The sequence below is a fragment of the Alosa sapidissima genome, chromosome 20 (assembly GCF_018492685.1).
Source record: "Alosa sapidissima isolate fAloSap1 chromosome 20, fAloSap1.pri, whole genome shotgun sequence".
In the NCBI taxonomy this organism is placed as follows: Eukaryota; Metazoa; Chordata; class Actinopteri; order Clupeiformes; family Clupeidae; genus Alosa; species Alosa sapidissima.
Window position 1 is genome coordinate 29,304,524 of NC_055976.1, and position 27,654 is coordinate 29,332,177.

Genomic DNA, 27,654 nt, shown 5'->3' on the forward strand with positions numbered 1-27,654 from the left:
CGTGAGGAAGCAATTTTGCATTGTAGGCATAACTAACATGCAATAACGCCACCAACAACAACCAAAACTAGGCTAATCATTGTCAACATGTAAATTAAATGTAACATTATTGTGAATCAAATTAAAATGTTCTATTTTGCAAACGTAGGCATAGTAAAAGAATAATTTAATAATGTTACAAAGATGCTACATCAATCTGTATGTTTCATTAGGCTACTAGGCTATATGTTTTGCCTTGATTAATTTAGCCTTTTTATTCAGGGGCCGTATTCACAAAGAATTTTAAGGCTAAAAGTAGCTCCTAACCAAAGATAATGAATGCGTAGCCCTAACTGGCGAATTTAGGAGCAACTCCTAAAAATAATGGGCATGCCACTCCTAACTTTAGGACTCCTAATTTTTTCCACAAAAAGTAATTCACGAAGCATTTTAGACCTAAAAGTAGCACCTAAGTCTGGGACAGCTTAAGTCGAGAGGACTCCTAACTCACTAAGACCTATTCATAAACAGCTTTTTTGTGGCATTTTACGTTGCGATGTTTTGAAATGCGTAGCCTATGCGCAACAGGAGCTTCCAATCGCGAGGGAACAATTTTGCATTCATAAAAGGGATGGAATAACGCCACCAACAACAACCAAAACTACTCATTGTTAACATGTAAATGAAATGTAACGTTTCATTGTGAATCAAATTAAAATGTTCTCCTCTTAGCAAACGTAGCCTAGGCATATGCTGACAAATTAATTTAATAATGTTGCAAAGGTAGGCTACTGCATCAATCCATAGGCCTATGTTTCATTAGGCTACTAGGCTATTTGTTTTGCCTTACTCTTTATTCATTTAGGCTAGGCCTTTTTATTCAGTAATTAATCATCTTCCGTCCTTCGCACTACTTGTGTAGCGCACGCATTCTCCGACCTGTCACCTGTCACTCATCATCGGAAAAGAGGTGTTTGGAATTCCCGCGTTACAATCGTCAGCCAATCAAGGTGGTCACTTCAGTCAAGCTCGTGCATGAGTAATGACGTAATCCATAGCAACGAAGACTCACTGCTAGTTTAGGAGTTGTCTGAAAGGCTTTGTGAATAACTTTTAAGAGAAAACTCCAAGCTAAAATCTTTAAGTGCGATTTAGGAGTAGCCTACTCCTAGTAGTAAGATAAAAGCCTTTGTGAATAGCCTACGGCCCCAGTTATTCATCATCTTCTGTCCTTGTGTAGCGCACGCATTCTGAGACCTGTCACCTGTCACTCATCATCGTAAGGGAGGTGTTTGGAATCATGCCCGCGTTACAATCATCAGCCAATCAGCCAATCAAGGTGGTCACGCTTGCCCATTTACCCAAATTAATGGTTGAATATTACTGATGATCATTGTTATTTAAGAACATGCAGTGTGCGTAGGGTACCAAAAACATCTTGCTCGTAAAAAAGCATCATAACGCACATTCTGGCGGGTCTGTTATTTACTGTAGGCTGCGCAAACCACAGGCCTTTAGCCTATTTTGGGCAAGCCTGCATTCATTCATTCATTCATTCAACCTTTATTTATTCTCGGAGGGTCATTGAGGGAAGCCCTCATTTGCAATGAAGCCGAGATTACAGACGCGAAGCAAAGCGCTCCACAAACAAGACAACATTCGAGGCCTTATGTTGAAGAATTGTATATAAAGCCTGCGCTAACAGTAATCCTCCTGCCCCTGATAGGCCTACCACAGCTGTGGATAGTGTGGAATGTTCAAGTAATAACACAATCCAATGTGTGTCTCAGTTGTCTCCCGCTGACCACCTCACACATTTCTCTAGATTTTGCAACGAACTTACATGACACAATGCCATAAAATATGCCAGTTTTAGGACACAGAATAATGTTTGTAATGATACCAGGTAGGCCTACGTTTAACAGTAACAAGTGTAATGAGCTATTCATTGTCGAAGGTGAAATTGTCGAAGGTGAAATTCTTACTTTGGAAAACACACATTTGCCGATATCATTGCCGATCATCAGAATATTGCAACAGATTCTGTGTGTTCTGGACTGCAGGTAGCCTAACTTGTTAAACCAGTGGTTCTCAAACTTTTATTTCATTCCCCACTTTGATCAAGGGGCATGACTGATGATAGTGGAGATAACGTGTTATCCCGAGGCTTTTGCAAGTCAGCATCTTCGACGGTAGTCTATTAAAAATATAAGTTTTCGATGTCCCAAACGGAGAGCCATACTTTATTGTTTTTAACGATCTCTATGCTACTCACAAAAATGTAGGCATGGGGACATGATGAAGTAGGCTATCCAACTGTCCTGTGTTAAATTATTGTGATTACGAGCCAGTGTTTTTATGCGTGACTCGGACAACTAAATGCAACAGGCTCATATCGTCCTAGCATTCGCAAAATGAGGACCAGTGTTTTGTCAAATTGCAAATAGCTATTCGTTTTAACGAATTTTTATGATAGTATGAAGTGCTTTTTGTATAGGCTACTATCATAATCTTGGAATATGGCGAGGGAAGTGGCGCGTCTGCAGTCAGCCAAATATGAATGTAATTCTGCGGCATAAGCAGATGTATTTGTTTATTGTACAGAAAAATAAAAATGACATGTCAAGCAGTCAATTGACTACATTGCAGTCAAGAAGTAGGGCAAATTAAGACACTGTTTTGATTTGCGTAGTTGCGTTACCCCCAACACTGACAATAACATAGACAGCAAATTAAAATATTTTTTCGTTTTGTGGAGCGGCACCGGTAGGCTATCAAAAGCAGATTTCGATTTTTGCTACCACCGTGTAGTCAAGCCTTAAGCCATACCCAAGTAGCCTTAATCGAGGTAATGTTTAATTACGATTTATTTTGTTATTGAATTCGTAGGCTGGGATTCCTATCGGTAACAATTACCACTGACAGAGCGATGTACAGTGGCAGAGCGACGCACAGTGGCTGAAAGTGGTACTAAAGCTTCACGCAGCTTCACGCCGCGTAATGCGCGACTGAAGTGGCCATTTGAAAGCGATGCCCACTGTATGTTAGCCCCTTGGCTTGCATTGCTACATTTATTTAAAAAAGAAAATTGATGTCATCTGATAAGAATAAGTATTCAGCATGGTTATAACTGTGAACGTGTTTTCTTTTCTCTATAGGTTGTTAAGCAGTGATGCTGCAGAAAAAGCCTGTCATTATCTAACCAAGGTTCTAGGAAAAAACCCCATATTCCTGGCAGAGCTGGATCTGAGTGGGAATGAACTAGGAGTCCCAGGAGTGAAACACATCTCTACTTTACTGGAGGATTCACAATGCAATGTGAAAACACTTAAGTTAGTGTTTTGATTTACTTCGATTTTTGTATCAAGGAAACTTGATTTGATGTTTGAACCACATCTCTGTCAACATGTTGTTGTTCCTAGCTTCAATAATCAAGTGTCTTATTGGTATTTCTGAGGTTTTTCTTATGCACTATTTCAGGCATTAAAGTCACTGAACACTGTTGTTTGTCATAACATTTCACCAAATATGTATTTATTTCCTGTAACTGTTATCACCCAATCTTCAGTCAGTCATCTGCAAACTAGGACCATTTTGTGTTTCTGCACAATAATATTGGCTGTTTTTATTAACACTCTATCCCAGAGTTTCCTTGATGTGAAATGTTTCTTTACAATACATTTAAGCTCCTCTAACATGCTAACTATTTTCCTTTTAGGCTAAATAATTGTGGTCTAACTGAGCAAAACTGTTCGGTTCTAGCCACAATCCTCAGCTCAGAGTTTTCTAATGTCACCCGTCTGGATGTGAGTCACAATGAATTAGGAGATCCTGGAGTGAAGCTGCTGTCTGATGGACTGAAAAGTCCCCACTGTAAGCTGGAGGTGCTGAGGTCAGTTAATGTGCTCTTCCATAATCTGGTCCCTATTATAGTAAGTTATGAAACACTGTGGGCCCTCTCTTGAGGGTCTGAAACATCGTCTAAGGGTGTAGGGTTAATGTTTCTATTTTGGAAGTGAAATAGACAATGGAAAAACAAGTCGTATATTACTTTTTGAATGTTCTATAGTCACTTCCCAGATAGCAAACATACACTGGGACGGAACTGGGCCACACCTACCACAACGTCCAGCACGAATCTGCATAATGGACCTGATCGGGCGTCCAAACGCACATCGGTCCAAAATTGGTCTGGATTCGTTTGACGGATCTGGTGCTAAAAAGGGCTAAGACTGGCCCAGTTCCGTATGATAGTCTGTGTTACTGACGTGTTCCAGATCTGCTTATCATATGCAATACGGGTCCGCTTATTGTGTGTGGTACGGACCCGTTTATCAGATATCAGCCGGCTTTATTTGACATGTGAAATGTGATTGGTAATTAATTATCCTGAAAAATCTGTTTGCTACACATTTGCTACAGGTTCGTTATAGGTTCACCCACGCTAAAGTTTGTAATGTTTTCCCAACAGCTCGACTAATAAACATAAGCTAGGCTACAAACACAAGGGGGAGGGGGGTAAAAAAACTTTACACATATATGTCTTATTATTTTTTTTATTCAACAACCTAGCTGTAGAAGTGCAATCCCAGATAAAGTTTAAGTTGTGTTAATTCCACTGTTCCCATCGATATTCAGGCTGTCTTCCTCAGTCATCTCCATGGTCAATCTGAAACAACACAAAATAAACATTAGCCATTTGTTCCTTTTTGAAAATAGGCTAAGTCACAATTACACTCGTTTTTTATCATCAGTGATCCTGTTAAGCGTTATCACTGTTTTTTCCAAAATAGGCTAGTTATTGTGATGGCTGTTTTGCTCAAGCTAAGCTAGTAGCCTATATTGCTGGAAAATAATAGTATAACCTTACAGTAAAGTTAACAATCACTCGGCTGCTTGTTTTTGTCTCTGAATAAACCAACAGAGATAAAAAGCAGATAGCCTACCTTGAAAAGTTGGGCTGTCCTAGTCCAACCCCAGGCTGGCCAATTATGTCAAAAGATTGATAGTGAGCAAACCAAAGATCCTTGATTAACATTGCTTGGACTTCTGCATGCGTGGCAAGAATATGGGGTTGTCTCATAGCACTGTTAGATCTGACACAAACAAGAATTGACTACTTTTACCACTGCTAGGTAATAATAAAAATAATGAAACGAACATATGATCAATATTGAGCCAACTATATCTTCTTTTCCAGCCTTACTGTAGAAATGAAGTGGCCATGGGAACATAGTGCACCCCCATGGTTTCTAAATTTGTGCCATTCCAAAATACCTTTGTTTTTTTCTTTAGCAGCCAGTTGACAATGAAGTAGGGAAAGGTCAATTTAGCAGAATCAGCACCTTAATTAATATCATTACCACCTGGGTCTGCTGTGAGAAAATGGTCCTTCGGCTCATATCCGTATCACAGGTTTGGGCCAAATCAGTGTTTTGTATTTTAAACGCATCTACTGACTTCCAGTTGAGTTGCGGAAATCGGACCTGGGACAAATCTGTAAACCGTTGATAAAACAGCATTGCTAGCAGATCTGAAACCTCTATCAGGAGCAGATCTGGCCCACAGTCAGAAACCGTATGTCCGCTACAGGCGGATCTAAAGGCTTTTATGCGGATCCGGCTCAAAGGAAATTGCTATCTGGAATGCTACTTGAACATGATGTCGTATTTTGACCTATTCCATGGATAACAAAGAAAGTGTTGACATTGTAGAATGTAAAATGCACTAAAGAGAAATAAATGTCATTCTAACTGCGTTATTTAGACAGTAGGCTACCTAGGTCTGAAGTAGATAGACCTGGAAGTACAAGCAAGGATTTCGCTAATTCTTTGATGAAAGGGGGGGTGGTTGTATCGTGGTCATCTGAATGATATAATATGGCGTTTCTTGAGGCATAAAGGCTATAACTTAGACATAACTGTAGACATAACTGTTGCCAAAGCATGCGATGCATTGCCGACATTTCACAGCCCTCACAAACATTGCCACAGACGTGGATGCTGAGTGTAGACTTTGCAATGTTCACAATCACCAACTCAAGCGAGGAGTAGGCCTAGGCTAGGCTATCTCATGATGCGCAGTTGGAACTTGATGTTTTGTCAGCAAACAGAAGTAGGCTATTAACCTACGGCCAACCCCAACTGTGACTGTAGAGGGCACTGTTTTATTGGAGTCTATGAATGTACTGAGCTGTACTGATGAGGCAATTCTGTGTGTAATTCTTCTAATAAACTTCTTCTAACTTCTAATTCTTCTTACAAGGATACAAGGATACAAGGAAGTTTATTGTCACATGCATATAGTTACTGGAAGTAAGAAATGCAGTGAAATTATGTCTGGTGTCAGCCTATTTGTGCAAAGTGGGGGGGGGGTAAAAAGTGCAGTAGAAGAGGGGTTTAGTAGATTAAGTGGCAAGGGCTGCATAAGAAAGGTGAGGGAGGATAGGAATTGGGGGGGGGGGGGGGGGGGGCACCAACAAGGAGCACCCAAGAGCAACAGGGGCAAGGAAAAACTCCCTTACCAAGGAAGAAACCTTGGGCAGATCCACGGCTCAAAGGGCTAACCCAACTGCCAGGGGTCTTGGTGTGTGTGTTGGGGGGATGACAGGGGAGATGTGATAGTGTGCTGTGTATGTGGGGAGAGGGCAGTGTGCAATATGTGTGTTGGAGAAGCTTCCTCATGAGACAATGTGCTGTGTATTGGGGGGGGGGGGGGGCAACAGTGTGCTGTAAGTATGTTGGGGATGTGTGTTGGAGAAGCTTCCTGATGAAATAATGTGCTGTGTATGTAGGGGAGGGGGGGGGGGGGGGGGGGGGGGCAGTGTACTGCAAGTATGGTGAAGGGACTTACTATTGCAAGCAGAGTACTGTATGTATGATGTATGTGAGTGATGAAGATGAGTGTGTGGGCGGGAGGGGAGTGTAGCAGTGACTGTGTGTGTGTGTGTGTGTAGTGTGCGTGTGGGTAGGTGGGGGCAGTGTGCTGTAAGTATGTAGAGGATGTGTGTTGGAGAAGATCCTGAAGACAATGTGCTGTGTATGTAGGGAGGGGGGGGGGCAGTGTGCAGCAAGTAGAGGAGGCTTACTGTAGCAAGCAGTGTGCTGTATGTATGTGAGGTGATGACAGTGATGATGTTAATGTGTGTGTTTTTTGTGGGGGTGATGGGGGTGGGGTGGGGGTGGGGGGGGGGCAGAAAGGCTAGGCAATCAAGGACATGGGTAGATGGAGGAGAAATCAAAAAAAATAAATAAAAAGTTCTATGGAGATGTGCAAAAGTTGGAGAAAGTCAGATATGTGTGTGTGTGTGTGTGTTTTGACGTGTGATGAAATAAGAAAATAATAAAAGGTCTATAGCATAGGGTGAGGGATGTAAAAGTGCTAAAAGTCTTGTAGGTGTGTGTGTGTGGGGGGGGGGCATGAGTGCTGAGGAGTGAATGAGTGCAAAGTCAGTATAGTGTGAGTTCAGAGTTGGGAAATGTTTGAGAGTGCTGAAGAGTGAATGTGTGCAAAGTCAGTATAGTGTGAGTTCAGAGTACGGATGGCCTGGGGATAAAATCTTCTCCTGAGTCTCTCAGTTCTGGCTTTGTGACTACATAGGCGTCTTCTTGATTTCAGCGGTAGGAATAATCCATTGTTAGGATGAGAAGAGTCCTTCAGAATCTTTTGGGCTCTTAGGAGTACTCTTCTGGAATAGATATCTTGTAGAGCAGGAAGTTGAGTTCTAATATTACGTTCAGCTGAGCGCACTACTCTCTGCAGAGTACTACAATCTCTAACTGTGGAGTTCCCATACCAGGTGATGATGCTACCAGTTAGAACACTCTCAACCGCTGAAGTGTAGAAGGCCTTCATGATGGATGTAGAAACTTTGAATTTCCTTAGCTGACGAAGGAAGTAGAGTCGTTGTCTGGACTTCTTCAGAACATATTGAGTGTTAACAGTCCATGTTAGGTCTTCAGTAATGTGGACACCAAGGTATTTAAAACTTGTGACTCTCTCTACAGGTTGCCCGCTGATCATTAGTGGGGTGTAACTGTAGTTCTGCTGCTGCCTTCTGTAATCCACTACCATTTCCTTGGTTTTATTGATATTCAGTGTCAAGCTGTTAGATTGACACCACTGTGCCACCTCATCAACCTGATCCAAGTAGAGCTGTTCATTGTTGTTACTAATCAGGCCCAAGATCACTGTGTCATCTGCAAACTTGATGATGGAGGTATGACTACTGTTGGCTTTGCAGTCATGTGTGTAGATGTTGTATAGCAGTGGACTCAAAACACAGCCTTGAGGAGCACCAGTGCTGATGGTTAATGAGTCAGATGTCAGACCCCCCACTCTAACCACTTGTGAACGGTTGGTGAGGAAGTCAAATATCCAGTGACACAGGGTGGTGTTTAGTCCTAAGGCCTTCATCTTTGTGACCAAGGTGAGAGGTACTATCGTGTTGAATGCTGAACTAAAGTCAATGAACAGCATCCTCACATAATTCCCATTCCCCTCCTCCAGGTGAGTTAAGGTGGTGTGCATGAGGTTTGAGATGGCATCCTCTGTAGACCTGTTGGCTCTGTAAGCAAATTGGAGGGGGTCGAAGGAGGCAGGGAGGGATGAGCATATAATGTTTTTCACAAGCTTCTCAAAACACTTCATCACTGTAGACGTCAGGGCTACTGGGCGGTAGTCATTCAGACATGATGGACTTTTGTTTTTCGGTACTGGAACAATAACAGACTGCTTGAGGCAAGTAGGAACTGTATCTTGAGCCAATGATGTGTTAAAGATATAAGTGAACACAGGAGCTAACTGAGCAGCGCAGGATTTCAAAACCCTGTTAGAAATTCCATCCGGTCCAGCAGCTTTTCTACAATTAACCCTCCTAAAGGCATTGCTCACATCGACCTCAGAGACACAGAAAGGTGCATCCTCATTTGCTTCACATGCTGCAGCTAGTCCAATATAGTCTGTGTTTTTCATGTCAAAGCGAGCATAAAAAGCATTAAGTTCATCAGGGAGGGCTTTACTCACATTCATCATAGGAGGGGACTTTCTTTCAAAGCCAGTGATGGTTCGGAGTCCTTTCCACACTCGTGCTGGATCTTGTAAATCTTTGAAACATGGAACATTGACCTGGTGTGGGTGTATTACTCCATAGGCCTGCCTGTGTATCTTCGCTCTCTATATCTCTATAGAGTAGAGCTAAAGCCTACCCCTCACCACTCCTGTGAACAGGTGGACTTCAGCAGGACAGGTCACATATTTTGATAGACTACTGTCAAATTATGTCACTGTAACTCTGCAGATTTTTTTTTTGTGGAGGTCACAAACTGCCTCCTTAAGTTTGTATATCAGTTTGAGGTGCCAAAAAGGATATTAAAAGACAATGGCAAGTAGGACTGTCAATAATGTAGTAAAGTGTTTGCTGATGTAAATGGCAATGTACAATATCAGTCCATTTCTGCAGATTTATAGTGGGGTACCATAATTTGACAGTTGGCCTATCAAAATATGTGACTGATCTGGGTGAATAAGGCTAACAGTGAACTGTGTATTGAGTGAGTCAACTTGTTTACTGGAGTGATGAGAGCTGTTTGGAGTCATATGATGGTTTGTTGTGTCCTTACCTTCCCAAGTTCCCCTGTTGATTGGGCAGCTGTTTGGCAGTAGCATTTCCTACTTTTGGAACATTCCGATTTAGTAGCCCGTTCATGTCTGTAGTCCTCTATAAGCTTATGTTATTTGTGTAAGTGCCTCATCAGTGTATCAGTACAGCTCAGTAGCCATAAGTCCTAGACTCCAATACAATAGAGTCACAAAATTCGACAGGTCACAGAATTTGGTGCAACACCGGCTGGCGACCAAAGGAACCATTGCTTCATAAAATGTAGTTCAGACCTTTTAGGTGGCCTACTGTCCAAACAAAACTGGGGGGCTACACCAGGCACTAAACTGAAGTGTCCCGTTTGTGATGCGTAAAAACAATTATACATAATCATGTCTGGTGTGCTACTTCCATTTATTATAGTGGAAGCTTGTGCTGCAGCATCGCAAATGGAACAATTCACTTACACGCCTGGTGTAGCCCCCTGTAAGAATAACATTTATTTTTCTTTATTGCATTTCACATTATCCTTTCAACATTGGGCCTCATTCACCAATATCTTTCTAAGAATTTTCTTGTTCTATGTTCTTGTAACTATGTTCTTAAAGCCTGTGTTGCAGGTTAACCACCACTGTTGATTAATGGGTACATAAAGCACTCAATATATGTATATAAATTTTAAAAATTTCTCCAGATGGTGTTAAATGCCAGTTTTGTTTTTAGCATTAGCGGTTTTTTTTTACGCAATTCTGTGATGACGTCACGTTGGGGACTACATGATCTGCGCTTCATTCATTTCAATGCATTTCAATGGACATTGCGGTTACACTTTCAACATAAAGTTTGTATATTTACACTTCGAATTTCGTCACAGCATTTATATCACAGCTACCCTATGGTCTACCAATGGTAATAACGGTGCCTGATATCAATTTAGTAATTTTTTCTGAATTTCGTGAGGTCTCGTTTTGGAGGGTATGTTTTACATTCATTCCTATGGGAAACTGTCGCGGTGTGGAAAAGTTGCCCTCCAGTTAAACTTTTCCCCAAATGCTCCCGACGTTGTCCCTACACATAACTGACAAACATTTCCCGACACCCACGCACACACCTGCACGCGGCACTCGGCAAGTTCATTACACGCGATACCGGTTTAGCGCGTTCTGAACACATTCATATTTCACCGTCACATAGCGTCGCACATATTTCTGTAGCCTACTCACCAGTTTTCATCCACAACATCTCCACAAGCCGCGAGGTACCCGCTGGTTTTGCTCCACCAAACATTTCCACCACACACACCAGTATTCCCACGCCATAGCACCTACACTGACTGTGTCCCGCCATCAATGGTCCCCCGAGAAACCCGAACTGTCAGAGTTGCAATCTTTTTGTATTTTTTTGTTTTGATGACGTGTCTGTAATTGTGGTTAGGGTAGGGTTGGGCGAATGAAGCCCCACGAGGCTTTGGAAGGTTCTTCCTGATTGTATCGTAAGTGTTTCGAAGTGTCAAAGCATCGAATACAAAACAGTGACATCTGGTGGTTAGTAGACATAACGGTGGCTCTCATTAGCGATTAAACAATCACAGACGAAGCCACATGCCGACCAAATGGCCCTTCTCTGACACTGGTAAAACAGAGCGGAGAGACAACGTGTTCTGTTCCCTTTTGAGTAAAAACTATTAGGCCTACAGTCATTGGAATAAACATTATAGTTTTGATATGCTTCTAATGATTCGAATTAAAAATGTAATGTGCTTGGTTTTAAATAATGCTATGTTTCCGAAAAATCTTAAAATGGCCTTGGGAGGGTGGTAGCGTGTTCGTCTACCGCGCGCGCGACCAGGGTTCAAATCCCGCCTTGTTCATAATTGCCATGCATTAGCATTATATGATATTGCATGCTTCTTTATAGTGGTTGTGTTTAAGACTTCATTTGATGTTTTGCAAAATAACATAGGCTAATTGCTGCAGATGACCACAGCAGTGTCAGATAACAGAAAACATATAAAGGGCATTGTGAACAGTGGGGGTTGTGAAAACATGGGGCATTGTGTACAGTGGGGATTGTGAAGTGCTTGTGTAGGGCTACAATTTTAGAAGGGTGCTTGTGCAACAAAACATATGTGTTGGGGAAGGTGCTTAATGGGGAACAGAGCTACTATCCAAGTTTTTATTTAAAAACAAGATTTGCTCCACTAAACTTGGTTTCAGGCGGTTTCTCCTAGCACTGACTATTTCTCCAGCTTTTGAGAAAATCCTCTCGCAAGGCACAGATGATGCTGGTGTGCAGAGATATTGCATGGCCACCTGATAAATATGGGGGTAAATGGGTTTGTGTTGTGCCCAATATTTCAGGGGGTCCTCTGACCTTGGTAGGTGTGCATCTTTTAAATACCTATAAACAGAAGAGAATTAAAATTATTTCATGACATGTTTTTTCCAGAAGAGATAACACAGATTATTTATATGACTAAGTACCTCTGGACCTCTGTGACTGCACTGATTGTTGCATTATTAGGTGTCTCTGTGCCCACGTGGCTGTCTAGCAAGCCCCAGAGGTTGTCCTCCTGCAGAGATGGAGACTGCGATGGTGGTTGTGCTGCTGGTGGTGGTGGTGGTGGTGGTGGTGGAGGAATGATGCTGGCACACTCCCTGACAAGTCTCTCCACTGCAGAATCCGCATGCCCAGAATTGATGAAACCCATCTCTTTGTATCTTGGATCTACAAGTGTTGCCACACTGAGAGAAGTCATTGTTTCTATTGGTGCAAACTTGTCTGTCAAGGTGCTCAAAGCATTTTTGGCCAGTTTAACAGCAATGTTGTTTGTGATATTTGAAGAATTTGTGGTGATGTGGTGAGTTATCATTTTCACCAGAGGAATAATCTTCGATGCCGACACTCTCTTCTCCTCAGACAGCTCAACAGTGGCTAGATGGAAAGGCCGGAGGACCAGAAGAGAGTGTCGGATCACATCATATTCCTCTGAGGAGAGTGGTGAGATGTCTGTCCGTAGGTTAGCCAAAGCTGCTCCAACAGGCTCTCGCTGCTCGAAAAGTCTCTGCAGCATGTCATAGGTGCTGTTCCAGCGAGTCTCAACCTCCTGGATAAGTTTCAGCTGAGGTCTTCCCATTTGCAGCTGAATCTCGGACAGCTTCTCTTTTGCCACAGTACTGCTTTTAAAAAGTTGCACAATCTTTCGTGCATGTGTGCGGATTTGCTCAAGTTCAGGTGTGACATTGAGAGATTTCTTAACTACCAGGTTAAGAAAATGAGCAAAACAGCACACATGACGCACATTGAGGATGTTAGCAGTGGCAATCATATTGGCTGCGGAGTCTGTCACCAAGCTGATGACCTTTCCCCTAATACCCCACTCCTCCATCAGCTTGTGTTTTGTCTCTGCTATGTTTACAGCAGTGTGACGGGCTGGGAATTTCATCACTCCCAACAGAGTGGTGGAAAGGTTTAAGTCGAGAGTGATGTAATGGCATGTCACTGCCAGATAGGCATCCATGTGGATAGAGGTCCACATATCAGCAGTGATGCTCACTGCAGATGCGTTCTGGAGCTCAGCCATTGCCTTCTCCTTGGTGGCCTCGAATTTTGTTTTAATCATTTGTTTCAAGGCCTTTCTCCCAGGGATGATATAAGTGGGATCCAAGGAGATGAACAAAGGCTCTGAATCCTTCGTTCTCCACTATGCTCAATGGCTGGGTATCCATCACCACCATATTCACCAGTGCGTCATCCAGCTGTTGTTTCCTGTATGCTAACATAAAGAAAACATATTGTAAATAAACATGTGTGTTATGTAGAAAATGCCTGATTCTTTATTTATTCTTTATTCGGATCCCCATTAGCTTCCACAAAGTGGTTGCTAGTCTCCCTGGGGTCCACTATATTAAATACACTTACGTTAAATAATCAAAGACAGGGGTTCAGAAATGTACAATACAATTAGACTATACAAAATGATATTATGAAAGTATCACTATCACTATAAAAGCAGCTAGCTAGTTTGAAGAGGTGAGTGAACAATATCGGACACAGGTGAAGTACATAATTTATGCCTAGCTATTTAAGAATATGAAGTGATAAAGGATATATCAAGGTGATTCCATAAGAGTGCCCATCCGTTCACCCAGTGCTTGCTCCTGGCGGGGTGAAAGAAGATTGGTATATATTGTGCAGAATACTGAATAATGTAAATAAAACAATACTGGCCCACTAGGCTACCATATGATGAAGAAGTGGCATTAGCATGGTTGGGTGGAGCCGTGGATGCAGAAGCATCATCATGTTCATGTTTTGCCCGGAGATGCCTCAGCATAGAAGGTGTTGCTGTTGTAAGACAACACTTGCGGGCACAGTAAACACCGAACCTGAAAATTATGAAACCATGCCATTAATAATTCTTTTAGTTCATGTAAACAATTAGCCTATAAGCTTGACAACTTACCTTGTTAGGCGAGATTAAGTCAAATTTCTCCCAAACTCGTGAACGTTTCCTGCTATCCATTGAGACATGTTAAATCACAAGAGACAATTTGATTCCGCTCAAAGTGTCGACACTTTAAAGGTTTATCGAACCCGTAGGGCTTTAGGGGTTTGATACAAGCACCGGTGCCCCTGTGTCAAATGTCCCATTTAAACTTTTCAGTGACGTCCGAAGCTTCGTACGTCATCAGTCACGTGACCTTACAACTTTGATACGCGCTCCGATACATTGTGCTGAAGCAGATTGCTTCGCGGAAGTGATACGAGCTTCGGTGCCTCGGTGTCAGACTTCCCATCCCTAGGTTAGGGTTCTGAACTGGTTTTAGGGAAAGAGAAAATATGTTTTTGATAGCGTAAAATAATGGTAATATTATTAGGATCATGACATGTTTATTTTTGTTATGATTAATGTCTTTATTTTGTTAATTGTTTTGTGCACTACTCTCCCGCCATTTCTGAGTGACGTTTCTAATGGGTAGTCCCATAAAAAAAGCTGAGCTTCTGTCATTCAGGTTAGAGTGGGAGAGCAGGGAGAGAAGCTTGCTGTGAGGCTGGTTTGTGAACATTTAACTCTTTGAATCCCTATTAGTTTTGTATTGATTATTTTGTTTAGTTAAGTCTTTAAGTGTGAACAACCCTCGTGTTGATTTTTGTTTGTAGCCTTTTTCAAAGTTTTTGTTTATCACTTTTGAGCACTGTAAATAAACCAGCACTCTTAGCACAAAATTTGCACTTGTCTGTGGTTCGTCAATGTCTCCTTTTACCTTGGTTGCCTGAAAGAGCGCGCATCCCCTTTGTGAGTTTGGACCGTGAGGTCTCATTCTTCACACGCGGTTACACTTTCAACATAAAGTTTGTATATTTACACAATGACCCTATGGTCTAACAAAGATAACAATGTCTTCCGATTTTAGTTTAATGCAATTTTCTGAATTTGAGAGGCCTCGTTATGAGGCTACATAATGCACCTATTCAGTTCAATGCATTATGCTTATAACGTTACGACACTTTTTTTTGTTACTGTCAGTGAACAGCACCGAGTGAAAGTCAACATTTTCTTTGTATCTAGTGATAGTGATCATGTCGTTAGTTCAGATAAGTAGGCTACCGATTAGGCTGGTCGTGTCTTCAGCATGAATATTTTCGATAACTACTGCTCGTGATTGATTTCCATTGACATCGTCAGGGTACGGCTTACCAAAGAGGGAGATAATATGGGCAAGTCGCAGTTTTGCAGGTGCTTGTGTGGGCTGTGCCGTCCCGATGGAAACTGTAGTGGAGAGCTGCAGTAACTAGGGAAGCGAACTGCTTTTGGCCGCTGTCGAGGAGCTCCCCCCGCGACCAGCATATGACATGATCTATCTAGCTATCTATCTACCTGTCTATATACATACTGTATCTAGGCTATCTATAGCCTATCTATTTATCTATAATCTGCGCTATCTACTGCTGAACAATCCCTTACTCGTCTCTCTTTACTCCTCTCTCGTTACTCTCAAGGGTCTCAAGGTGGGCTTTGGTCTGTAGCCTCCCCAAGGTGACGTAATGCAATGCATTGTGGGGGAAAAGAGAATCACTTCAAACGCTGTGAAATAGTACCTGCCTTTTTCCTTTATATTCCGTTTTGTGATACCCAACAACATCAAATACAATGGATAACAGTTTAAATGTTTATTACCAACAAGCAAATTCGTTGGAAAATGAACCCTGCAACACGGCCTTTAAGAGGGCCTACGAAAACTGATTCACGAAAGTGTTCTTAAACCTCAGAACCTTGTTCAAAGTTTCGTTCTTATCATGCTGAATACCATTTTTTCTTAATTTAACGGGATGTGCCAATTGTTCTTAATTAGCATAGGTAAGCGCCCTATCAACAACACAAACTGACAGCCAGCACCTTTCATTTCTACCGTACATTATACACTACATGAGCAAGGCAATTTGATTACTGATTACAGATGCTTTGATGTAAGAAGGAATTGAACAGTAAATAGTAGTTATATTTAGTAGTTAGTATAATACCTTAATGCTTTGTAAAATAGTGGAATGTATTTTATCAAAAATAATTGTAATATTTTTATTAAAAAAATATCATAAATGATAAAATATGTAGTTGTAATTTAAATTTTATTACATTTTACACCTGCAGATATGATGAAAATGAATGAAACAAGTCAGTTCTCAAGTGTGCGTAAGAGTGTTCTTGAGTGTTCGTAGATTCTGTTCTTACCTAAGGACAAGAAAGCATTGGTGAATGACAGAATCTTCGTAAAAACTGCATAAGTGGGTTTTAGGAACAAATTTCTTCGTAAGAACGGTTGGTGAATGAGGCCCAATTTCTTTGTAGCCTAATCAATCCCTGACAGAGGTAAAAATACGGGACCATTTTCATTTATTAAGTGACTATAGAACTTCAAAAGGCCATATACCACTTGTTTTTCCATTTTTCATTTCACTTCCAAAATAGAATAATGAATGAACGCAAAAGTACACGGACCGCCAAGGCTTTTCAAACTCATATTCAAATATTTTTTAACCAAGTAGCCTATGTCTCTCAGGTGGCTCCCTACTCTTTCCCTCTTTGTTCATATTGAAATTGGCTAAATGAAAAATGTAGAATGTAAATTTAGTTTTGTTGTCAAAATTCATTATTGTCAAAGTGTTCAAATGCTCACTTCAAATGTAGGCTATAGAGATGCGCGTTTGGCGGTTACAGCCGCAGACTCCGCGGATAATCTGCGGATCGGGCGGATGACGTGACGAAAAATAATATTTTTAATTAAATTCGGTTGGGTGGCGGTTGAACCAATCAAATTGATTATATATATATATATTGTTACACACACTAAAGGTAGCAGAAAGTTTAAATTAAGTAGCCTATGGTAGCCTACCAGCATTTTTTAGGTTTAAGAGCTGCCTGCCATCTATTGCTCTGATGATTACAATATTTCACCTCTCTTCTCTCTGGCACTGTACCTCCATCCTTTAAAACTGCTATTGTCAGACCAACGCTGAAAAAACCTGGATTGGATTCTGACAACTTCAACAACTACAGACCTTTTTCCAACTTGCCTTTTCTCTCCAAAGTTCTTGAGAAGATAGTGGCAACTCAACTCCAGGATCACCTAAAGGACAATGACCTCTTTGAGCCAATCCAGTCTGGATTTCGTCCTATGCACAGTACTGAAACGGCAGTGATTAAGATTACTAACGACCTCCTCTGTGCAGCTAATGATGGACTTATTTCTATTCTGATTCTCCTTGAGCTCAGTTCAGCCTTTGACACCATCTCTCACCATCTTCTCCTGGAACGTTTAGCCAATATCGGAGTGCGGGGCAGTGTTCACCAGTGGTTCACCACCTATCTCTCTGTAAGGACACAGTATGTACAAATGCAGAGTTGCAAGTCTCAGAGTAGTGCTGTGACAAGATGGGTCCCCCAGGGGTCTGTGTTGGGCCCTCTGTTGTTTATTATCTACCTTCTCCCACTTGGCACTATCCTCAGGCAACGTGGTGTTCAATTTCACTGCTATGCTGACGGCACCCAGCTCTACTTATCTACAAAACCCACTGCCACTCTTCCTCCAGCTGCAATTACTGCCTGCCTGCATGACATAAACTTGTGGATGACACAAAACTACCTGAAGCTGAATAGCAGTAAGAATGAGCTACTAGTAGTTGGCTCCAAATCAGCTCTTGCTAAGATGGAACCTTTCACCCTTTGTGTAGATGGCAGCACCATCCCTTGCACCAACCGGGTCAAGAGCCTTGGTGTCATACTGGATAATACACTTTCATTTAGTGTGCACATAAACAGAATGTCTCGAAGTGCCTTTTTCCATGTAAGGAACATTGCATGGCTTCACTGGCTTCCAGTTGCCTACAGAATACGTTTCAAAGTCCTGCTCCTGGCATACAAGGCCATACACAATTATACCCCCACCTACCTCACTGATCTCCTGGAAGTTTATACCCCTGCCCACTTACTGAGATCCTCCATACTGCATGTACCTAGTGTGAACCTCAGCACCCTGGGAGAGGGGGCTTTCAGCTATTGTTGAATTTCAGCATCCAAGCGGAGAACTACCTCCTAGGAAAGTTTGTGAGTGTTTGCAAATGTTTGCGACAAGCTCAAGACAAGAGCAAACTATTTGAAAGTTTGTGAACGTTCTCCTAAGTTTGTGAAATTTAACACATATCACACTGTAGGATATTTTGATATGTGAGTGAGTTGCGAAGTAATGGAATGTGTTAGCCTGAGATATGATATGAGGTCGGGAAGTTCGGTCTGGACTTGTTCCATTGACAAGCCTCTATGAAAACTTGACAATTGTGCGGACCAATCGAATCATCCGGGGGGGGCTTTATACAATGATGGACAGATGAGCAAAGGTGCATTCATTCACATGACCTGAGCACTCTTCGGTTGAATTTGCTTACAGCAAAAAGCTTGTCACTAGAGAAGCTATATCGCTATCAGGTCTTTTGTACAAGATATTGCCGGTGCAATAACTTTACAAATCTAACAGAAAACAGTGTGTAAGGCATTTGTCAAGAAGAAGGATGTTATGAGTGTTTTCTGCAGGATTTACAGGTAAGCTATTTTGTTGCTCTGATTGGTTAGGTCTATCCAATTGTGTGCAGAGGCATTTCCCCCCTATATCGTACCATAATCACGTCCCAATGCTTCGGTTCCAGACTCAAATTCTTAATTCAGGCTAGGAATGTGACACAAAACCACTAAGAATCTCTAACTATTTATAGATTATGCTATTTTTTATGTTATTCCGAATATTTTCATTTTTAAACACATTATAATTATTTATAATGTTCTTTCTACTTTATTTAAATGTGTTATTCCAAGAAGAATGAAAATGGATTTTAAACCAGAAAAACACATCTGCAGGGTATTAATTACTGAGTGTGATCTCTCTCTCTCTCTCTCTCTCTCTCTCTCTCTCTCTCTGTTTCTCTCTCTTTCTCTCTCTCTCTACAGTCTTAGCAACAGTAGTATGACAGCAGAAGGCTGTACTACTCTGACTTCAGATTTGACATCAAACCCCTCACACCTGATAGAGCTGAATATCAGTAAGAATAAGATAGGAGATTTGGGGGTGCAGCACATCTCTACTCTACTGGAGAATCAGCACTGTAATCTGCAGAGACTGGAGTGAGTATTTTATTTTATTATTATGGGATCAATAATAGATTATTTTAACTTACAAAGAAGGGATCCAAAGTGCTTGGAAGTCAAACAATATATATTATTCAAAGGTGCTCTTTGGTGTCAGGAGCACAACAGTTTAAAGGAGGAAATCCACCTGGTCTTTCTCTGCATTTGCCACCTGTAAGATCACTTGCCACTCAAGTGTTTTTAATTAAGCTTCCCTACACAAAAGGGAAAGCTGTGTTTTTGAGGACTACACCCTGAAGAAGGCTGTTCTGGTTTATCACTCAGCTCACTTTCACATAGGACGTAACATTAGAAATCCATGATCAATGTGATCCATTTGTGAAATATTTTCCAAATTGTGAGCAGCCAGACTCTACAAAGTGAAACAAAGTATTAAGTCAGGTTAAACCAATATGACATTGAGGCACTTTTGTAAACAGCTATGGGCTGCAGCTGATCACATGATCACACAGAATTAAATGACCTGGGGTCTCATTTATAGAACTCAGGGGCAGATGTACGTACATTTGCGAACGTAGCGTTATCAGCGTCATGGACAAACCGCAGATTGCAAACGCTGTCAGACCCAAGTTTCCGTCATATTTATCAAACTAGTGTAAACTGCGCCTTTCTCCGCCAATAAACGCAATTTTACGAATGTCCACAACTGAAAGGCAGAGCCTACTTAAGCGCAGTTGAATGAAGTTAACTGATGACAATATTAAAAAGAATCAAACGTTTAGCAATCATGAAATAATACCATACATGATAAGATGTCAAGAAACAGGGAGATAATGAAGAGCAGTAGTTTTACTCAAACTACTTGTGCACATAGGCTATGGAAAATTGGTCAAATCTAGCAAGTAGGAAAGTTTAAGTGAATGGCGTGAAAGTGAAAGTAAGACATTTGAAAGGAAATGAATTCGAAACACTTTTAGCTCCAGCTCATTGAATCAGACTAGACCGTTAGCATCTCTCCTTTAAGCTAACGGTCTAATCTGATTCAATGAGCTGGAGCTAAAAGTGCTTCTGTCAGTATGTATGTGAAATATCCTTAGTCTAGTTTGATAGGTTATTCAGTTTCATCATCAGTTTCACGGATGGGATAAATGCAGAGACCAAATTTCCCTCAAGGGATCAAAAGAGTATCTATACTTATACTTCTTTAAAAGTCCAATCTTAAATTAAGAAATATTTGATATTTACTATTTATTAAATTACTTTACTCATTATAAAATCAACAGAAGTATGCCACGAAGCAGTGATGTTTTTTCCACAACAATGAAAAGCCCCTTTCTTTCTCTCTTTTTCCACTCTCTTCTTCACAAACTCTAGTCTTTCAGAGTGTGGTATAACAGGAGAAGGATATGCTGCTCTGACCTCAGCTCTGAAATCAAACCCCTCACACCTGGTAGAGCTGGACCTGAGAGGAAATGACCCTGGAGGATCAGGAGTGAAGCAGCTTTCTCATTTATATAATTTACTTGAGGCTCCAAATGTTCAACTTTCAACTCTGAGGTGAGAGAATTTAATGGACAAAACAGGAAAAATACTTTAAATACTATTTTCTCTGTTTTATTCATGTAGACATGTCTGCAAAGTGTAAAATAGTAACTAATATTATTCTTCCAGGTTGTTGAACAGTGATGCTGCAGATAAAGCCTTTGAGTATCTGACTGCACTTCTAGGTAGAAACCCCTTACTACTGACCGAGCTGGATCTGAGTGAGAAGAAACCAGGAGACTCAGGAGTGAAGCATATTTGTGCTCTACTGCAGGATTCACACTGCACAATAAGGAAACTGATGTGAGTGTCAATATATTCTCCATTCCTCTGCTTCCTAATGATAAGGAATAACTTGGGTTTCTCAAGAAAATATTTTTATTGTAACTTGAATAAGGTGTTTTACCTGGAAGTTATGGTGTTTTCTGGTCACATGATCTTTGTCTAAAATCTCTCCAGGAGATGTTTTCTAATACGGTTTGATTTTTATTTTCTAAGTCATTTAATGCTTTGGTGTAATGTACTTAAGTTGATTATTTTTCTTCAGTTTTTATTTCTGATTTGTGTGAGCATCATTATTGTGGCGGGTGTGGCTGACTTCGAGTGGGTTTCATGATTTTCGGTACATTAAGTCGGCAAACTTAGATTTTTGTTACATGGAAGCTAACTGAAGCAACTTGCACTGAGTAGTTAGCTTCAATTAGCTCCCATGTAGCGAAAATCAACGTGTCTGCATTTCAGACAATTCATTGCTGTGAGAGTTTAGACGATTATTCTAAACTGAACCCTAAAAGAGGCAAGACTTGCGAACTGATACATCTGCCCGGCACAATTAGCATTTTCTCGAAAAATGAACTGTAGTTGCTTATTGTAAGGAGGGGGTGATAAAAAAGTATATAAAGTATATAAATATATAAGCATTATACAGTAGCCAGGGGCGTTATTAGGGGGTGGGACTTTATTATACAGGGGGGACGTGTCACCCTCAAATTTCAAAATGGTGGTGTTTGTCCTCTCCAACATTGTTATCTAAAAGATGGACAAATGCCAGCAACAGAGACAAATCAGATCTAACTACTGACCAATGATTCTAGCAGCAGGCTACACATACAAGATAGCCTAAACAAAAACGAGATCACAAAAGGAAGCAGATAAAGTACAGAAACAAATGTACAACATGTGCACAGTTTTCATGCCCACGGGAGAAAACGAAAGGAACTGCAGTCGCACAGTGCAGGCTACTCAGAAGGTACAAAGAAAAATATTCAAACAGCAATATCATGCACTTTTTGTAGCTCAGACTAATCAGCCCGGCCCCAAATGACCCACTGGGAATTTGTGATTCTCCCGACCCTTCCGATTATCACTCCGCTATTATCACGCGGCAATGAGGATAGCAGTGGAGGACTCTCCTGTTGCTGTATCAGCAGATGAGAAGGGTCTCAGTGTGCCTGGCTGATGTGCCTGGCTGACCTGACTGGCTAGGTACATATGTTGGTAAAGTGATTCTATGCTTTTGTGAGAAAGCACACTATTTATGAAAGCAAAAATGTCCCCGGCAGAGCTTTGTAAAATATGGCCACTGTGTAAATCATCCTAAATAATATTAACACCAAAGACACCTGTCTCTCACTCAAGCACACCAGTGTGTGTGTGATCATAGCAGTTGCAGAACCACTGTCTCCACGCACTGTCGGCTAATGCACTAACCTGGAAATCTGGTCAGATATGCCTAAATCTCAGTTTTTTTTAACACTATGATGTCCACACGAAATGTAATTTCTGTTCATAAAAACATGAAAGTGTTTTGGGTAACCTATGGCCATGTCCATTTCCCTTGTGAGTTAAATGTTTTCATGCAGATGTCTGGATAATAGGTGAGGTAACAGATGATGCACATGTATTTTAGGCATAGTGTAGGCCCTATTCTCTGACGTAAAGTGTGCAGAAATTGTGCATTTACTTAACAGTATTTACAACCCCCACTGAGTTTTAGACTAAGCCCCGAATGTTTTGAACTCTTTTGAACTCTGAACTCTGTTTTGATCACAAGAGTGAACTCTGTTTTGATCACACATAACTAAAGCTTTGTTTTTTTTGTATCTGTCTCTGACCACCCCCTGACAGAACTGTAATGATCTGACATCAGCAAATGTCATATTCATGATTCATATTTCAGTGATGTGTTTTCTCCACAATAGTGAAGGCCCCCTTTCTTTTTCTCTTTTTCTGCTCTCTTCTCCACAAACTCTCTAGACTTTCAGACTGTGGTATAACAAGAGAGGGATATGCTGATCTGGTCTCAGCTCTGAAATCAAACCCCTCCCACCTGGTAGAGCTGGACCTGAGAGGGAATGACCCTGGACAATTAGGAGTGATGCAGCTCACTGATTTATATATTTTACTGGACTGTCCAAATTCTAAACTTAAGACTCTGAGGTGAGAGAATTTAACTGACAAAACAGCCAAAATTACTGTCAATACTTTTTCTTCTGCGGTATTCATGCAAACGTGTCACAAAGTGTAAAATAATTACTAATATTATTTTCCTCATTCTTCTTAGGTTGTTGAAGAGTGGTGCTGCAGAGGAAGCCTTTGGGTATCTGACTTCAGTTCTTGGAATAAACCCCTTACTCCAGACAGTGCTGGATCTGAGTGAGAAGACACCAGGAGACTCAGGAGTGAAGCAGTTCTCTGCTCTGCTGGGTGATTCCCAATTCAGACTTCAGAAGCTTAAGTTAGTGCCTCAATTTTTCAATCAGATTAAAATTTAACCAGTTTACCACGCAAGAAAAAGTATGTTCACATCATTACTTTTAACAATAACTAAGATTTATTCCTAAACTTAGCTGTTCCAGAAAATGTTATTTTTGACCTGCTGTCTTTAGAACCTGTTGTGCATTGCTATCCTATTTAAGATCTGTAGTACCTCTGCAGTTTTTAGAAATCTGCTAGGCCTCTAATAGCATGTCCATCTGTGGTAAAAGTCTGGGGATGCAGTGTATTTGTGCTATTGTGAGGTAGATGTCCTTACCACTATTACCGGTACTACAGAGCACTATGTACAGCAATTGTTGTTTGTTGTTGTCAAAGCAACTCCATAGCTTATATTATGGCAGACATGTGGTCAAGTCCCAGCATTTCTTAATCGTAGTGGGGATATTTACATACCATATATTATATTATTATATATTATACCAAACAGCTCCTCAACAGCTACATGCCTCATTTGCATTATGTATCCCAAGTGGCACTCACATAATGGCATAATGAGATGTAGGGAACTTGCAACAAGACTGTCCTAACTAAAATCCCCCTGTGAAAGGGTCAGGGGTGCAGGACAGTGATGCGGTCAAAGCAGTAAATTCAGAGCAGTTGATTAGTTCATCCCATAGAACAGAACAGAATATAGAGAAATGGGGGTGGTAGATTATCTTCCATAGTAACACTAGCATGCCAGCTCTCATACTGTACTTGATAAGATGTCTGCCTTGTCCATGCACTGTGATGCATGGGTTTTCTGATAAAATATTTCAGGAATTTATGATTATTCAAATTCATAAAAATATGAATAGCTGTATTTCAAGTGTAATTTACCTTGTATATTTTATATTCAGTGATAATTATGTCTGTCTGTCTGTCTATCTGTTTGTCTGTAGGCTTAATAACAGTAACATAACAGATGAGGGCTGTGCTGATCTGACTTCAGCTCTGAGATCAAACCCCTCACACCTGATAGAGCTAAACCTGAGTGGGAATAAACTAGGAGACTTAGGAGTGCAACACATCTCTGCTCTACTGAGGAATCCAGACTGTAAACTACAGAAACTGCTGTAAGTCAACTGACAATGATGTACTAAAATACAATTCCATGTATAGCGTTATTTTGTAAAAAGCATTTTTTGATAGATATCTCTGCTCTACTGAAGAACTGTAAAGTGCAAAAACTGCTGTAAGTAATATGCAAAACAAAAAACAAACAAACAAAAAACAGAAATTCTAAAATGACTAGATGTAGTGCTTACATTGAAATATTTTATATGTATCATTAGGGATGTAACGATGCACAGTGAATCAGCAAAAAAGGTTTACAAATGTGTGAAGATTACCACCGATTGAGATAAAAAACGAATTACTATGCAATTTTTGAACAGAATAGGGAGTAATCTGCTTTTGATTTCACTTGTGCGACTTCAGACTTCAGTACAATGATTGGTAATACTAGTCAGATTGGTCAAAAGATTATTCTAATTTAAATGAACCTCATCAGGACACTGGATAAGACAGAATACACATTACACCTTGGACACTTAGGTGGTATCAAGTTCAAACCTCTCAGTTTATATAAATAAAGGAATATTTTTCTTGAATCTTACCGAATCGTGAGTTGAGCGTGTCGTTACTTTTAAAGCAGTATCAGAAAATGTACATTTCAAACTGCCCGTTTAGCATTTCTAATTGTGTTTTCAATGAAAAACGTTTAATTTTCTCTAGACTTTCAGACTGCAGCATAACAGGAGAAGGCTATGCTGATCTGGCCTCAGCTCTAAAATCAAACCCCTCACACCTGGTAGAGCTGGACCTGAGAGGAAATGACCCTGGAGATTTTGGAGTGAAGCTAATCATTGATATACAGACGGACTCAGCCTGTAAACTGAAGACAATCAGGTAAGATTTGGCCAAACACACCAAAATATAATATGGACTAGGTCCGTCTAAGTATCATATCTGCACTACAAGATTATTGTGGATAAAATGATTAATAATAACAAAATAATAGTAATACTCTCAGTCAAATTATTATTATTTAGTTAGTGATAAAAACATCTGATCACAACATCTGATTTTTTTTTTTTTTTAAATGTGTGTGTGTGTGTGGGGGGGGGGTCACCTTTTGAATTGCTAGGGTTACATCAAGGAAAGACGTTACCTGTATATTTCATTTAGTATAACCTTCCTTCAGCTACAGACCACTGATTTTCCTGATTTTCACAGCAAGGTTTTGGTTTTTCTGTGCATTTCCCAAATAATCTCATATCTTGAATGCACGTGCACTACTCTTAAGAAGTATTTAAGACATGCTGTTCATGTATGCTGTGCTGAAATATCCGCTAATTTGGTAATATCAGGTGATGTCTCATCACAACTTCTTAGGACGTACAGGCAAATTGATTGAACATGTTACATGTATAACATTTACATATCTAACTTCAGACAGAACATCTCATAATAATAATCAGACAGACAGACAGACAGACAATATACATATAAAAAACTCCACTGCACAATAGAGACAGTAGAAGAACATGTTGCATACCAGTTGTATCTAAACCAACCAAAGCTAGACTGAAACCATTGACTTGTTTTAAATTAATTAAGGGACAAGTCCTCCTCGCATGATCCTGCTGAAAACTAATGGTTTCACGCACATATTATGAACGCACGTTTTTTTATGTAGGCTAGCAAGTCGCCGACATTCAAAAAATATGCGGTTATATTTCACAACTTTTGCGAAGTTGGCCTACTGGGAAACGCTGGCAGATATTACAGGTATTATAACTTAGATATTTTCTTCCCTATAGGCTAGGCCAGCAACACACGCTGCAAAGATGCAAACAGATCAACTTAACATGTATTTCCTCCTGATTTATGTTTTCTTTTTCTGTCAGTCCGTGGTTCCTTCATAAATTGGGCAGCAAATTATCAGACGAGTGACAGAAGCACTGTGCATATAATTTGACCAGCAGTCTTCCCGTCCATAGTTTGTGAAACGATGCTGCGTCCGAGCAAAGATTCTAAATGCCCAGCGTAACTCCAAAAAGGAGGACAAATGAGCGTCCGGCTTGAGGCCGCGCCGGACGCCGGACAGGGCTTTTTAAAATCCATATGTCCGGGCTGGCCTAAATTCGAACGTATGGCCACCCTATTGCTAACTGGCTCTTAGGAACAAGTCAAGTCAAGTCAAGTTTATTTATATAGCGCATTTATAGCGCAGGGCAAGTCTCAGCTGCCGCTTGAAAAATATATGACAATAAAATACTCGATACATACGATATACTAATTTTATATATCTCACAAATCTATTTCGGAGATATATTAAGTATATTCGATATATTGCACAGCTCTACTTGGGGGATTTGTTAGCCTGGCGAGCCAGACCCACATTAAAATGTAGGGTCTGGGCACTCACCATTCGCAGTGCTCAGTCCGAGGGGCGGGATAATCAGTTGTCTTTCAAAAATTCCCTCTGCACGCAATAGGACAGCGGCAGTGCTATGAGTCCCATGCGTTTCCCACCAGCGGAGCTAGTTGGCTAGTTCAAACGTTTGCCAACTTAATAAAAGCTTAACTCGTGTCATACTGTTCGCCAGCAGCAACATCCATCTTATTTGTTTTCAAGTAACAGGGAATTCAAGCCAAACCGTTGCAACTCTGCCATCAATCATTATGTTAAGCCCACCTAACGACTCTATACACAATTTCATTGGCCTCATTAAGTTTCGATTTCTGGAGCTCACAAGCCAACGGAGAGTTGCTAGACTAGCCCTGGCAGCAAATGTAATTCGCTGCCGCTAGGGGCGCGTCTAGATTTCTAGGCTAGGGATTTGTGACATCCAGACTATAATGGGGAATGGGGCAGTAATTACATGCATATTTTTTAATAAATTGCTCATATTTCTCTCTCACTACAGATTCTTGAAAACTGATGATGCAGAGACAATTTGTAATAAACTGAATGGAGTTCTAGGTACAAACCCCTTACTTCTGACAGAGCTGGATCTGAGTGGGAAGATACCAGGAGACTCAAAAGTGCAGCAGTTCTGTGCCCTACTGAAGGATTCACACTGCAAATTGAAAAAACTGGCGTTAGTGGTTTACCTTGTTTGAGCATTTTTCA

At 40.7% G+C, this 27,654-nt stretch overlaps 1 protein-coding gene and 1 long non-coding RNA gene across 2 annotated transcripts in view; one reads left to right on the plus strand and one right to left on the minus strand.

Annotated features, from left to right (window-relative positions):
• The window catches only part of LOC121694911, a 64,773-nt gene extending 41,728 nt beyond the window's left edge, over positions 1-23,045 (minus strand). The window contains exon 1 of the long non-coding RNA XR_006025948.1: positions 23,015-23,045. This is a non-coding gene — a long non-coding RNA (uncharacterized LOC121694911). The remainder of the gene's footprint in view (positions 1-23,014) is intronic.
• LOC121694869 overlaps positions 1-27,654 on the plus strand; it is a 248,710-nt gene that overhangs the window by 206,133 nt on the left and 14,923 nt on the right. Inside the window, exons 56-65 of the mRNA XM_042075243.1 lie at positions 3,138-3,311; positions 3,698-3,871; positions 19,077-19,250; positions 20,589-20,771; positions 20,886-21,059; positions 23,013-23,195; positions 23,320-23,493; positions 24,416-24,589; positions 25,251-25,424; positions 27,449-27,622. Coding sequence (XP_041931177.1) covers positions 3,138-3,311; positions 3,698-3,871; positions 19,077-19,250; positions 20,589-20,771; positions 20,886-21,059; positions 23,013-23,195; positions 23,320-23,493; positions 24,416-24,589; positions 25,251-25,424; positions 27,449-27,622 — 1,758 coding nt within the window. The remainder of the gene's footprint in view (positions 1-3,137; positions 3,312-3,697; positions 3,872-19,076; positions 19,251-20,588; positions 20,772-20,885; positions 21,060-23,012; positions 23,196-23,319; positions 23,494-24,415; positions 24,590-25,250; positions 25,425-27,448; positions 27,623-27,654) is intronic.